This window comes from Calonectris borealis, chromosome 13 (genome assembly GCF_964195595.1).
Source record: "Calonectris borealis chromosome 13, bCalBor7.hap1.2, whole genome shotgun sequence".
In the NCBI taxonomy this organism is placed as follows: domain Eukaryota; kingdom Metazoa; phylum Chordata; class Aves; order Procellariiformes; family Procellariidae; genus Calonectris; species Calonectris borealis.
Genome location: NC_134324.1, coordinates 1,568,839 through 1,583,698, shown reverse-complemented (window position 1 = coordinate 1,583,698; position 14,860 = coordinate 1,568,839). Strand labels below are relative to the sequence as shown.

Below are 14,860 nucleotides of genomic sequence, written 5' to 3'. Positions count from 1 at the left end.
GCCCCCAGTGGGGCTGCGAGCCTGCGGGGACCAGTGTGCAGGCAGAGACCGCAGCCCTTGGACATGTACAGGACACCCCAAATGCTGCTTGTAGCAGTTAAATGTCCCGGCCCTGCTTTAATCCCGTCACCCTCAGCCCCTTCATGCTTGCTTTAGCTGTCAGTTAGAGGCAGGGCTTTCATTTCCTGCGCTAAGCCGTGGGCTGTGGCCGTGTCTCCATTAGCACTTACACCTCACCCCCGCTGGCCACGGTTCGGCAGTCAGGCAGCGCTTCACGTGTTTCCACGCTGTACCTCCTCCCCCTCCGCCCCAAAAAGCCTTCAAAATCTGGCGCGTGGCTTGCAAAGCGCGACGGGGCTCACCAGCACCCACCCCTGCCCCGTGCCCCCGTGCCCCCTGGGCGGTGCGGGAGCCCGGCCCCGCTCCCCGGACCTCCTTACCCGTACAGATGAAGCCAGGCAAACCTCCATAGATCAGCTCGTCATTGTCCGGTAACACAAACGGGCACCTGGTCTGCACCTCCAGGCAGTATTGCTTGCATGGGATCCGGTGTCGGCACTGTTGTTGGGTCACGTTGAAATACTCGGAGCACAGCCAGGCCTTGTAGACAGCCTAGGGGAAGGCAGCGAGAGGGAGATGTCACGGGGTGAAGGGGGAAGGGAGACCTCCTCTTAGCTCACACGAGAAATGGGGGTCAGTACATCGGGGTTGCTTACTGAACTCACCGATCAATTAAAATAAACCGCTGAAGTGCTGGGACTGTGGAACTCATCTAACAAACTAAATCCACCACAAAAATAAAGCTAATTAACCACCCGGAATAACGTCCCCTATAGACAGGCACTGCAACAGACTGTGGTGACTGCCAGGACCGGTGGCCCGAGAGCTTGGTCCATCATGCGAAAAATTCAAGCACCGCTTATCGCCCGTCCCAGAGCATCTTCCTCCTCCCCGAGACACCCCGCCGCTCCCCCGGGGCAGGTAGGGATTTACGCCTCCTCTAAAGCACTTTGGTCCCCATCGGCTCTGAACATGGGACGTGGGACAGCAAAACAGACGGTGGGCTGATCTTTATTGGAAATTTCCCGAGGTCTCTGCCTGCGGAATAGCTGCTGGCCAGACGCAGGCGGGCACCGCTGGGATGCCGCGCACGCAGCCGCTGCAGCCTCAGGCTCGTCCCTCTCTGCCACCAAGTAACACCCCCCTCACCTTGCCCACCCATCCTCCTGGTTCTGGGGGAGATTCCCAGTTCACAGAAATCGGGCACTTTTCGCTGTGCCGTTTCTTTTGGCTCAAACGGGCAGACCTTGGGGGGAGCACGTTCATTTTACAGGCGTATTTTGACACTCGAATGTACCAAGCAGCAGTACAGGTGCCCCTGTGCGCTCCGCTCCACTTTCCACGTAGGTTGAAGCTGTGCTTGGCAGCATTTCCAGAAGCAAAAGCAACCCGGGGGTTCACCTGCGACTGCAGATGCAAGGCTGTGCCACAACCCCTGCCTCTCCAGCCTGTCCGGTCCCCGGTGCCCCTCCCTCGGGTCCACCGCCACTGCCGCAGCCGCTCGCGAGCAGCGGAGAGAAAGCGGCTTTCAGCTCCAGCTGACCGAGACGACCCTCCCCAGCAAAACCAGCTCTTCCCTTCCACCCTCCGTGCGTTCGTGCCCATCGCAGCCGGCCGGGCACAGCCCAGATGGCTTCGGTTAAGACCGTATCTCCCGCATCCCCCTTTATCTCCCGAGCATCAGGCACGGGTGGAAATTGTTTGTCTTCGCTCGCTGTAAAAGGGAGGGAGATGTCGTGTCTCTCATGGTCAGCCGTCATTCCTGAGGCTGCAAGAAAGCCATGACACGGCTGGGAAGAGCAGCACCCTCCGTGGCGCTTCCAGCTCATCTATGAATATATCTCGGCACTAGCGACAGAGTTAAGGTCATGTTCATGACCACATCCAACTTCCTTTGAAACCAACTAGAAAGGACTCCCCGTGATTCAAAGGGAATGAATTTCCCTCCTCGGCGTGCTTGGAGAAAACCCCATGCTCCTTCTTCCAGCTGCATTTTTATTTTCTGGAGGCTTTAAAAACATCACTTCTTTGTTTCCCCATGTTTCCATAGATCCTTATCATCGTTTCTTTGGACCACGGTAGTGTCTCAGGATTAAAGCTGGTTGGGAAATTCTTGGCAAGTTATTTTAGTTTCTTTTTTTTTTTTTTTCCTGGAAAATGCCAAATCATGAAAACCAGAATTTTCATGGAAGCACGTTAGTTTTGGTGAAACTTTCATCACAAAAAGTTTAATCGGGACCAGGACACAATATATGGAGCAGGCCTTTCAGAGCAGGCAATAGCCCTGTGGTCAGGGCTTTCAGCTGGACGTGGGGAAAGTCAGTCCTGCTTTTTCTCCCTGGCCCATTGGACGTTAATTACTTAGACAAAGTGGGACGGCTCCAGAGAGGGGACTGACTCTGCAGTCAGAGCGTGAGGACACAACCAGGAGGGAGAGCTTCGAGGTCTGGACCTGCATCTGCCTGAGCCGATTCCCCCGAGGCCGAGGAGGAGGAGGAGGGGAGACAGGCAGGGCCAGCACAGCCCGTGCTCCAGAGATGCCACAACCCCAGCCGCAACGCGTGTCCTCCCTCGGGGACAGTGTCGGGAGCGGGGGGACGGTGGGACCGTGAGGAGGACACAGAAGGACCCCTCGGTGGGGTGGCACGTGACACTCCACAAGCACGATGAGCTTTTCTCCTTTGGGAAAGCATCTAGCATTGCTCTCCATGGGACGTAACTCAGCGGACAGTGACGCCTTACGATAGATGGGATGGAGAACCAGAAGGTATAAAACGGGCTTCAAGCCATCCACTGACCGCCCAGGACTTAGCCATCCTTGCTTTGGTCTGAGGACTTGGCAATCCCACCCTTATTTACGCACGACTACAGACACACGTGTCATCTGGAGCAAAACGGAGCGGTCCCCGCCTCAAAGAGCTTGCAGCTGCGAAGACAGGCTATGCGACAGCCTGGAACGGGGGGAGGCCTCCGGGAGGGACGGCCCGAGGATGGTGACCGAGACACGCAGCCCTGGGAGAGCGGGCAGCGGCCCCGGGCAGGGGCACCCCGCAGGCAGGGGCACCCTGCAGGCAGGGGCACCCCGCAGGCAGGGGCACCGGCTGAAGGCGATGCCTTCCCCTTCTCCCTGTCAGAGGGCACAGGCAGCCCACCGCAGCCCACCGGGCTGGGCAGGCAGCGGGCACACACCCAGACCTGCCCCCAGCAAGCGCTCCCGTGGAAATGGCTACGAAACATGTTTTCCGAAGAGTTTTTAGGTCGATTGGAGATTTAAGGCATTCGGAAGGGGTGAATTTCCTTAATTTCAATCTCCTAAAAACCAGTTATTAATTAGTATTAATTATCTGAGTTAGTTATTTGGGCTGCCTTTATAGGCAACAGAGGGAGGGCATCCTGAGGACGACACATGCCCCGGAGCACCCCGAGCACCCAACAGCGAGGGGGTCGGGGTGCTGCTCCCTTTCCCTGTTGACTGTAGAGGATTTCTGACAGCTAGTCGCGACTAGCTGCTTGGATTTTAAATGGCTGCAGTCGGGTGGGATGAATTCTCCCCCAAGTCATAAAGTTTTCAGTATTAAAAACTGGATGCATTAACTACACCACAAACAGCCTGCAAATCTAAACAAGAATTAAGATACGTACCAGAAAAAGATAACTTGCCACCCGCTTTTTGTGATTAATCGTTTGGGCTTTTTCTATGCGACAAGCCCGCCAGTCACACAGCACCAACAGCGTCCTGCCGCTTAAGTCTCTCCCGCGCACACGCTCTTCAGGGCTCCACAGCAATGAACAATAAATAGCAAATAGGTGAAGCGCATCGTTTACGTACGGCTCGCAGCGTTGTATTTGCTCACAAAAATTCTGCTGCAAACGCTAAAGGACCGCACGTGCAACAGCGGACCCCAGCATCCGTCCACGAACGGGTCGTGAACGGGGAAGGGATCAGATCTGCATCGTGACCACCGCCAGCACCCTGCCCAGGGCCAGCGGCGGGTGCTCCCCGCCCCGGGGCGAGCAGCGGCGCGAGGCGGCTGCACCCCGCTTCCCCGGGGCCGAACTGTTCGGTGGTGCCAGGGGGGCACAGAGGTGCTGCACGGGGACCCCGACGAGAGAAAAGCCATGCCTGCAGGGTAACTGCTCCGTAAGGACAAGGTCACCCGTCCTCCCAGCCGGCAGCCCCAGGGGACCTCCCCAAAGCCCCGCGCAGCCTGCGCGGACCCAGACGGGTACCGCTGGTGTGCCCGGCCCCCTCTGCCAGCCCGGAGGGTGCGGGTGGGAGGACCAGACGGGACACACCGAGTCCATCCCTCCCGCTCACCCTGTTTTCCAGGCCCTCATCTGGCTTAGCGTTAAGTGTCTCCATCAGTGGGACTTCCTCGCGTCTCCCGAGGAGGTTGTTTTACCGCTGAAAGCACTTATTTCACTGCCTACAAGTTTTCCTTCATACTTGACCTACATTTTTCCATCCAAAAGTTCATTCCCTTCAATCATTCCATAAACCATCCCTCTCCCTCCTCTGTGTTTACACATTTCTAATATTTGCAGATGTATCACGCTCCCCATTTAGTCATAACTTAGGCGAGCTTGACTGATTTACTCTCTCACATTTCCTGCGAGTCTCCCTCCCGGCACTTCAATCATCTCCGACTCTCCCCCGCGCTGCTTCCCAGGCCCCGGGCGCACTCACGGCTCCCAGCTGGGGACACGGGCAGCCCGGTGAGGAGGGATGCTACCCCGGGTCCCCTGGCTGGGGACCGTGGCTGTCACCCGCGCCGCCCAGCTCCGGCTTGGGGCCGCGGCAACCCGCGGTTCGGCCCCGCGGGCAGAAGGGGCGGCCGGCACAGGAGACTCCCGAGAGCTTGGTAGGAAGGAGCTCGGGCTCATCCCGCTCTCCCACGGAAACACAGCTTGCACAAGCAGAGTCTGCATGGATCTGCATGTTTCCCCCCTAAAAAGTTTCTGTTGACTTCTATCAGGGAAGTTTGGCGCAGGGTTGGGGTCTCAGACAACGACATTCCCATGAACTTAATGAAAACGCTGAGTGAAAGGCTGCAAAGAGCTGCTGATACCTCAGGAGAGGGCACAGGACATGCTCTCACCTAGGAACTGTGACCAGGCACCAGGATTTCCCGGGTGCCTTCCCTTTTCCCTTTCCTTTCCAGGACACCCACCTGCCCAGAGGGAAGCACCGGAGCCCTGCGGCTGCCCCGGTCCCGTCCAGCCCTTGGCTCGCTGGGCTGCGGGTCCGCCGGCTGTTGCAGCAGGCATTCCCATGGCTGCACGTGACGGAAACCGCCCACGTTTGTCCAGAAATAAAGGCAGTCAGGTACAACGCGGCTGGCAGCTGCCCCACGGGAGACACCGGCATCCTCCCATCACACGTCCGCGCCCGTCAGCGGTACAGGCAAGGAGCAAACTGCCGGGATGCTCCAGCAGCAGCCTTACAGCTTTGGGTTTTCCACAGCTTTAGGTATCTCGGAGCTTATCCCACACGACCTGCTTTCTCTCGCTGTTATAAAGGACGTGTGAGAATTTAGGACAGGAAGAAATTTATTCTCTGCTTAAATCAAGGGGGAAAGCTCATTGTTTTCCATTCTTGCCCTTTATGGTTTCTTCAGGAAGGGAGTTTCGTTGCAATCAGCGTTTCTTCCATTCTGTTTTTGCTTTTGGCTGATGTCCAGCCTGGCCAAGTAAATATAAGTGACCTGAACTCCAAAAAGCTCTATTTCGGTGCCCTCTTCCTGCATTTTTAGCTCAGAGGACTGGCTAGATGACTCCAAGAAAGCACAAGGAGTTTTGCTGCCTAGGAAAGGGGCCAACTTCAGACACCCAATTTATATGTGAGGAGGAGGACAGGCTATCCAGCTGCATCTGAATTTCGCAGGTGTGCCGAAATACCCCATCATAAAAGATATTAAAAAGAAACAAAATGAATTGGATTTCCAAGAGCTATCTAATTAAGCTACCTGTCTGCTCACACTTCCACTGATATCTGAAAGCAGCAGTCAGAGGGACGGCCTTTTCGCAGGCGCTTCTGTGCCAGATTGAGTTCCCTGCTGCCTGCACTTCTCCCGCTGCCTGCACTTCTCCCGCTGCCTCCTGTCAGTACCGGGATAGCATCCCCCATCAAACAGCTTTTCCAGAGTCCTTCTGCGTTCTTAGTATTTCTGCACAAAATAACATACTCCTTTTTTTTAAGTAATTTGGCCATTTCAATGCCTTCTAGTTGCTGACAGTATATTGTAAACACCGGCATTGCCTGTTGGACCACCCCAGCTAAATTTCAGGAGAACCAAGGGGCAGGGATGGAGCAGCATCCTTGGGATGCAACACCTTTGCAGAGGATGCAGTGCTTGGGATAGCCTGGATGCCCACCGGGCCCACCAGCTGGAATTAACCCAACGAGCTGCCGTTTTCCCATTAGAGCAGGAATCAGTTTCCCCCAGGAAAATTTTGCTAATGGCACAGGGAGCCCGGCCCAGCTCCAACGACCTCTTCTCCTTAATTAGCAGCAGGGGCTGGGGCAGCACCCCCAGCCCAGCACCCACTTCTCTGGAAGGGGGATTTGCAGACCAGAGGGGGAGGAGGATAACGAGGGCAGAGAGGGAAGCGGGAAGCCTTCCTCTACAAAATAACCTCATTCTGCACAGAAAAGGCAAGACTTGGTGCTCGCCCTCCGCTAACCTCACGCCAAGGCGGGGATTTCCCCCACCTAACTGCCCCCCCAGCACGGCGCTACCGGCCGATCCCCCCGCGCTGCCGCCGCCGAGGGGACCCCAGGGAGAGCGGAGCCCCTCACCAGCAGTAAGAAGCGGTTACAGCAGATGCAGGCAAACTGGATGCTTTGAGAAATCGAGCACGAGTTTATAGCTTGGCAAAGCCGCCCGGGGCTGTATTTAATTGCAATAACATTGGGCCCTGCTGACTAATCTGAGGGAGCGCTGGGGTCAGCTCTGGAAGGAGACCCAGGAGCGTGCTCGGGCCGGCGGTTCACGCTGGAAGCTGCTGGGCTCTGCCGTCACGACTCTCCTCCTCCTCCTCCTCTGCCGCCGCTGAGGCCACGCGTGCTCAAGCCAGTGCTCACCCCGCAAGCCCCCGCCAGCCCCGCCGCTCCCTCCGACCAGACCCCCATCAGCGCCAGGGAACCTGCCCGAAACCCCCCTCCCAAAACCGCCCCGTTCACCCGCACCCGCAGGGAGCTGGCTCACGTCTGGCTCACCGGGACACCGCGTGCGCCCAGCCATCGGCTCCCGGGTGGGCCGAGGGGAGAAATCCCTGCCTGCCCCTGCCAGACCCCCCGGCCGAGAGCTGCCCCCTCCCCTCCCGGAGCGGTTCCTGGGACTCACATTTCCATCGTGGCCTGAGATGAGCATCTGGAGTGGCTGCGCCTCATTAATCTTGGACATAGGGAAATGAGTACTGCTAATGAGCCGCTCGGGCATTTCTCCAAGCTCTGGCACATCAGGATGCAGCGCGGGAAGCAGGACGCGCAGGGGGGGAGAGAAGAGCCCCCTTGGATGGCAGAGGATTAAGGGAACGCTAACGTCCACGGCCGGCCAGGAGGAGTCACAAACACAAGCTGCAGTGGCCAATTACCATTGTATTCAATTACTGCCGCCTGCAATTCTGACATTTACAATGTTGAGCTTTTTAAACGGCTTTTTTTTTTTTTTTAATTAGCCTTGCTATAGGCTGTTCTAACATCATATCTGTAACAGCTGGTTTTTTGGTAACTTCTTTGACAGTTCTGGAGCTGCGTTATCCCGGCCTTGCCACATTCACATGCTCTGGTTTAGCTGGGGGGGGGAAAACAACCCAACCTCAAAATCCAACAACTGTGTGCCATTATTTTTTTTCTTTTCTATTGTTTCTACTTTTTCTTTTCTTTTCTTTTTTTTTTTTTTATATATAATGTTGACTTGAGCCTGGCGATAACAGCGCTGGAGCCGCGGATCCTCCGTTTCACAACCGGGGGAGGCGAGGGCCGGGGCGCCCTGCCCATTGTACCCCGGAGGGCACGGAGGGGAGTCAGCGTCTGCGGCTCCGGGCACCGCGACGGAGGCTGCCAGCAGGAACGGCGTGGGATGGGGACGGGCGTTCGGTGGGAACGGGGCTGGCCGCATGCAGGCTGCGGGGTGCTGGGAACGGCACCAGTGCGAACCCTGGCTGCTTGCCAGAGCCGGCATTCCTCAAACATCGCTGGAAACGCCATCCCGTTGGACCGGCGTCCCGCCTGCTGCCCACCGGGGCCGGCTGGCACATGGCCGTGCCGGGCTCTCCGCTACCCTGCAGCCCACCCGTCTCCAGGTTTGTTTTCCCATTCGTTCTCCCCCAGCCATCCCATGACGCCAGTTCGCATCCCGGCTCGTCACCCCAGCGCTGCGACCGCGCGGCGTGCCGGGGCAGAACGGGCACAGGGGTCCGGCGCCGTGCCGGGTCCCGCACCAACCTCGTCCTCAGGGAGGGTCCTGGGCAGGGGAACCCCCCCGTGCTCCCCAGCCACAGCCCAGGACCAGACCCACGTCCCTTGACCTCATTGATGAAGTCACTCCCAAATTACCCAGAAGCAACGAAAGTCAGAGCTACCCGCTCACACCGCCTTAGGGACTTCATGAAGCAGCTCATAGTTTTTAGCATTTTAGTTTTAATTCCCAGTTCTGGGATTAAAGAGACTATCTGAATGCCCCTGGTTTCATAGGAAAAAAAAAAAAAAGCCCCCCAAAATACTCCCCCCTCCAGCAACTCTAAACAAGTCTGAGACACACGCAACTCCCTAAGCGCTCATCTTTCAAAGCTAAGAGAAAACAGCTCTAAAGCGTGAGCTCCATCCACCCTGTACGCTCAAAGCCCAGGTAACAATCCTGTCGCACTGAAGTTCACCATATGGGGTAGCTCGACACCCACCTTGGGAACACCTGGAGCGGGGAAAGGACAGGAGAACATGCATCTCAGCCTGCCTCTGCAAACACAGGCACACCTTCAACACCCACGCGTGTGCCGGGCCAGGGCAGCCCCGGGCACCGGGCAGCAGTGCCAGCTCCCGGGGATGCTCTCAGGGGCCGGGCACCACGTCTACGGGCTCATTTCTTTGCTAATCTGCTCATTGCATCCGAGGGCGGCCACGTGCAGAGGCCAGGGAAAAGCCTGGTCTCATCCCAGCAGATGCAACTCTCGCCTTGGAACAAACGCAGGAGGAATAGCCCGTAACTGCGGTTTGTACCAAAACGGGAAGCATCCCCTGGAATAGCGGTGCTGGCGGCCCCGCTTCGGACACCGGACAGCCCTCGGCAGCAGCGCGGCCGGGACTGCGCGTAGGGGACATGGCACTGGGCGTCCCAGCACGGCTGTGTGGCCGCGTCTATCTATTACACAGCAAGCAAGAAAAAAAAAAATCACACTAATTAATGTCACAGCTGGACAAGGCAAGGCAGTGACCACTGCCAAGCCCCCTCGCTTTCCACAGCCGGTACCCGCGTGCCTGCATGTCGCAGGTCCCCCCATTTCCCTGCACCCCCATGCACCCTCCAGCAAAACACCCCGCACAGCTTCTCGCTGCGGTGCAGGGTCACAGCACCCAGGGCAGGAGCCGGCACTGCAGCCACAGCGACGCGGGGTGCTGGGGCAGAGGTGCAGGACCCTGGGCCGCAGGGCAGGCAGCGCTGCCTGGAGCCCCTTCCCTCCCACCCACCGCAGCAGGTTTGCCACGGTGGCCCCGTGGCCACCAGGACCCATTCAGGGCTTACCCCCGTGGTCCACCCGCCCACCTGCAGCCACCCAGCCCTGCACGACCGCTCCTGCGAACCCCAGCCCACTGCAGTAGGCTTCTGATACCGTATCACTTCTCAAAAACATCGCAATTCCCACGACATAATATTTTCGTTTAATTATCAAACTCCACCTTGGGAGTCCTTCCTCCAAGGGAGGGTGACGATGGGGCGGGAGCGTTCTGCTCACTGCTGCCCACAGACCCCAGCTCTCGCTCCAGCGTACGTGATGTCGGCGGTGTGTTCCGTCCCCCCCGCACCCTGGGTCTGTCCCCTCTATTCACCCTGTGATTTCTTCTGGCAGTGACTACCCGCGCTTGGACAGTGTCTAGTACAATGTGGCCCCAGTCTTGGTGGGCTGCCTGCAGGCGCTGCTGTAAAACAAATGTATTGAATCCAAACAAAATGCCCATGGAGCCTGCTCCTCCTGGAAGTGCCTCGGAAGGAAGGACTGGGCCCCATTGTGCTACAGGCTGCACAACACCAGCAGCAGACGGTCTCTGTCCTGAGAAACGTCTGATGCACACAAGCCCGAGAGCACAGTAAAGGCAGAAAGGACCGGCACTCCCACGCTGCGCCCGCCGAGCGAGAGGGGCAACAGTAAATCCAGACCAGTGCTTTATGCTTTCCTTTCAAGCAGCGTTTTGGCTGGGGTTTAGAGAGACCAGCTCGCCGGGAAGGCGAGGCCAGGACGGGAGCGTGAAGGTATGCGTGGGAAGGGGAGGGACAGCGGCAGAGCTGGCCAGGAGACGGGGACAAACCGCCGGTGGCCAGGGAACGAGCAGCTTCTCCTCGGCATCTGGAGGGCTTTGTCCTTCTCCATCTCCCCTGTGACGCCGCACGGCTGGGGCTCAAGGGGGAAGGTGTCCCGGGGCTGGGGGGAGGCCAGGCCATGCGGGCGTCAAGCCCCCTCCCTGGAGCCCGGACCCTGCCAGCTCACGAGGGCTCGGCACACCAGCACAGGCATCGCGGCCCCAGCCGAGCGCCGGGAAACACCAAAACAGACCGGCATCGCCTGGCCCTGACATGCCAAACCAGACTGGGCACACCCCGGCAGGGGTGCACCCACCCCCGTCCCGCTCCTGCGGGTTGGCCGCAGAGGAGCAGGGAGAGGGGACAGCTTGGTCACCCAGCCATCACTTGCTGGGGATGTGCCGAGTCCTCCTTCCCAAAAACACCCTGGTGCAGCCAGGGATGCATTTCGGCAGGTCCCGGGAGCCCCAGCCCTTCCCTCTCTCCTGCCACGGGGACGCGGTGCCGCTGGGATGCTCCAGCATCGAGCTCACCTTCCATGTCTGGGCATGGGAGCCCGGAGCTCGCGGCCAGGCTGCACCCCTGCACCGGGACGGAGCCTTCGGCCTCCCAGAGAAGCCCCTGAGACAACGCTTTTCCATGGGAAGGCCAGTGGGAAGCAGGCAGAGAGCCCCATCACCGGTGTGCGGCCGTGTGGGGAGCGTTTCAGCACTGGCCCCTGGCAGCGGGGTGGGAGCGCGGGATGCTGAGGGGTGTCAAGGCAGCCACAAAACCCGAATAACCCAGCAACCGAGGATGAGCGACTTCAGCTACCCACCTGCAGACTGCTCAGGTGTCACGACAAGACAACGATGAGAAATGAAATTTCTCCCGAGCAGCCAGCCCGCGGCCACGGGAGGCTCCAGCAGCTCCAGCGACGCAGATGTTGGCTGCAGGAGTAACCGAGTAACGGCTCCTTAACAGCCCCCAGCGCGCGGTCCTGCCCGCTGCCTTGCAGAGGGGCCCGAGCTAAACCAAGAGATGGCGAGAGCGGAAAGAGGAGCAGCAGAGGGCAAGAAAAAGGCACGGAAGGACGCGTGCCCATCGCCCACCGGCGAGCCCCCCGGTGAGGCTGCAGGTAACCGGTGGGTTAGTTAGCAGCCTAGTCTGCTATCAGCCCAGTTAGTTAAAAAGTAACTACAGACCAGTGTGAAGCTGAAGATGAACACGATCGAGTCGGGACAGAGGGAGCGTCAGGTCCCTGCAATCTATTAGCATCACTTGAGGAATTCACTCCCATTAGATACTGCTGCAGCCAGGAGCTTAGCAGGATTCAAAAGTAGATTAAACATTTATACAGATAATGAGAACATCCTGTTACATCAGATAGGATATAAAAAAATAAAGGCTAGACACTTCAGTGCCACCAGTCATAAATTACCCACCGGCTGATGGGGGCGAGGAAGAAGTTTCTCCAGCAGAGCGGGCGCCTCTACCTTCCAAGGAAGCGTTCGGCTGGAGCATCGTTTTTGGGAGGGTGCGAGTGCCCAGCCCAGCAAGGGCTATGCTGGGGCGTCACGACAGGCCTGCCTTCGCAAGCAATGCACGTGCAAGGGCCCGATCCTGCACCTTGCCAGGAGCCCCTTGTTCTCACGCAAGTGCTTGAATGGTGCACAGCACCCCGCGAGGTCTCGTTTTGGATGAACGGGACGACAACGCGGGACGGGGTCTAAGGCACACGGCCTGCCTCGCGCCATGCTTGGTGCGCCTCACGGAGCGGGGTGAGCGGCAGGATGCGGCCCGTCCCACCTCCCTCGTGCAGCAAACGGCAGGGAGACAGGAGCGTCCCGCTGGGCAGCCCGGCTCCCAGGCGCCTTTCGGGGTCGGGGGGGGCACAGACTCCCACGCCGATGCTGGGGTTGTTCAGGCAGCTGCAAGGGCCTGTTACACTTAACTTGTGTGCAGAGGCCCCTTAAATGCAGCAAAAGATGATTTCCTAGACGCTTATCACCACTCCTGGCAGCTTCTACTGATGGAGACAACGGGACTGGACATGGCTCGTGTCAGATCTGAGAGCTAGAACCTCTTTTTTTATCCCCAGCTGAACACCGCTTGCAGAAATCTCCCCCTCCCTTCCAGGCAGGGCCTTAACACTCCCGGGGAGGTGGGGAAAAACCCAGGATAACTCTCAGTCTCCATGGTGAGCAGCAGGCAGATGCTCCCGGCTGGCATCGCTCCTCCTCAGGCAGCGAGCCTCAAGGGATGCGCTCCCGCGGGGAAGCCCCGTCCCTGCTGCTCTCCCCTGGAGCAAGCCCAGGACAGGCTGGGGCTCTCCTCTCCTCCCTGCAAAGCTGCCACAAACGCAGCCGCACCTCTGCTCGGTCCCCCTGTGCCAGCCCTGCCCGTAGGCTGCCTCCCCGTCCCGGGCCAGGAGCCAGGACGCAGGCAAGCCCCTGGGGCTCCCCCGGCCTCTGCTGCGGCCAGACCCTTGAAAACAGCCAGCACCTGGAGCCTCGGGGTGCCCAGCACCCTGTCACCCGCAGAGCAAACGGGTGCGGGAGGGAAGGCAGGGAGTTGCAGGCAGGGTGCTGCAAGACAAGGGGGTGAGCAAAGGCGTCGGCATCTTCGGTAACACTAACACAGAGAGACTTGAACCTCCAAAGCACGGGATGAAGGTTAATTATCCTCCGCAGAGTGGAAGTGCTTCCCCTGCATTTCCACGAGCAAGAAGTGTCCAGAGAGCTGCCCCACGCCCTGGGCTCACCGCTGCCCCAGCACCCTGCTCCGAGCCAGCCCTCCGTCCCGGCGGCTACCGCTGTTCCCTGACAATCTCATTTTAACAGGAGAGCAATGAACGATGACAAACAAGTAACGCATCACGGCAAATAAATGCTGCTCTTGCATACGTACGCAGAGACTTCTGCGGACACTGCTTCGCCAGCTGCGCTGCAGAGGTGACAGGGGGACACCGGGCAAAGTTCATAAACACCACTGAGTCAGATGCCTCGATTATTGCAAGCACCTCCTCAGGTATATTTTCCACATGCCCAACCAGCTCGGTATCGGGCTGCAATGCTCCAAGTGCCTCCAACCCCAGGTACTCCAGCGAGCGGGTTTGCTTTGCGGGCATGGCTGGGCTTAGGGCACGGGGCAGGGAAGCTCTGCAGCAGGGTTCAGAGAAACGCCCTCGGGCAGAGCTACTGGGGCCGTTACAAAGACCCAAATAACTTAAGGTGGTATAGATCCAAACCACGCACCTAGAATTCACCTAGAAACTAAGCAGCAAGCAGCAAAAATCACAGGACTTTGGCGTTGCACATGCCTGGCCCGCACAAGCACCCCTCCTCAACAGGCAGGCAGATGCACTCCCTGCCTGATTTCCAAACCCCGCCAGCCCCGCGGGAAGCAGGGCCGGGCTGAGGGGGATGATGGATGCACTAGACAGGTTACAAAATTTTGCCAAACACAAACAACATTTCTACAGATGGTGTTTCTGCTAGCAGCCATGCCCTGAAGAACCCCAGGGATCAAATAAGGATCTGGAGACCGCATCCAGGAGCAAAACCACCCGACAGCACTAGGGAGCCAGTGCAGGGAGCCAGCAAAACACCCGGTGCCGCTCCACCCCAGCAACACCTCTCCTGTCACCGACCCGTGCCTGCTCCCGCCGAGCAGCCTGAGCAATTGGGACCAGGAGGAGCAGGGGTGTCCAGGCACCTCAGAGACTTTTGGGATGGAGGTGGGTACGGGGACTGGGGGGAACATCTCAAACATACCCTCAGAGAGCTCTGCAAATTGAGCCAGCATCCGCACACCCAAATATCCCCTCTCCCCACGCTGGGGGCTGCAGACCCGTTAGCAACAGCTCACACATGGCAAGGGGGAAAGAGCAGCTGCCACTTGTGAAAATAATCATCACCACCACCTGACCTGGTTTCGGCTGGGATGGAGTTAAATTTCTTCCTAGTGCTGTGTTTTGGATTTAGTATGAGAAGAATGTTGATAACACACTGGTGTTTTCAGTTGTTGCTAAGTGCCCTGCTAGTCAAGGACATTCAGCTTAAAAAAAAAACAAAAACAAAAACAAAAAAAAACAAAAAACAAAAAACCCACAAGCGTTGGGAGGAAGCATAGCCAGGACAGCTGGCCCCACTGGCCAATGGGGTATTCCATACCATGTGACGTCATGCTCAGTATATGAATGGTAGGCGTGTTCCAGGAAGTAGCGATCGCTACTTGGTTATTGGTTGCTGAGCAACTGCATTTGCATCACTCATTTTGTATATTCTATCATTATTATTATA

The 14,860-nt window shown here is 58.0% G+C and overlaps 1 protein-coding gene across 3 annotated transcripts in view; it reads right to left on the bottom strand.

The window, feature by feature from the left end:
• The window catches only part of NALF2 (NALCN channel auxiliary factor 2), a 32,418-nt gene that overhangs the window by 7,771 nt on the left and 9,787 nt on the right, over positions 1-14,860 (bottom strand). For all 3 annotated transcript variants that reach the window (XR_012675496.1, XR_012675497.1, XM_075161892.1), the window contains exon 2: positions 441-612. Coding sequence is in view for 1 of the 3 variants with exons in the window: in XM_075161892.1 (XP_075017993.1) it covers positions 441-612 (172 nt within the window). In the remaining 2 variants the exon portion in view is untranslated. The remainder of the gene's footprint in view (positions 1-440; positions 613-14,860) is intronic.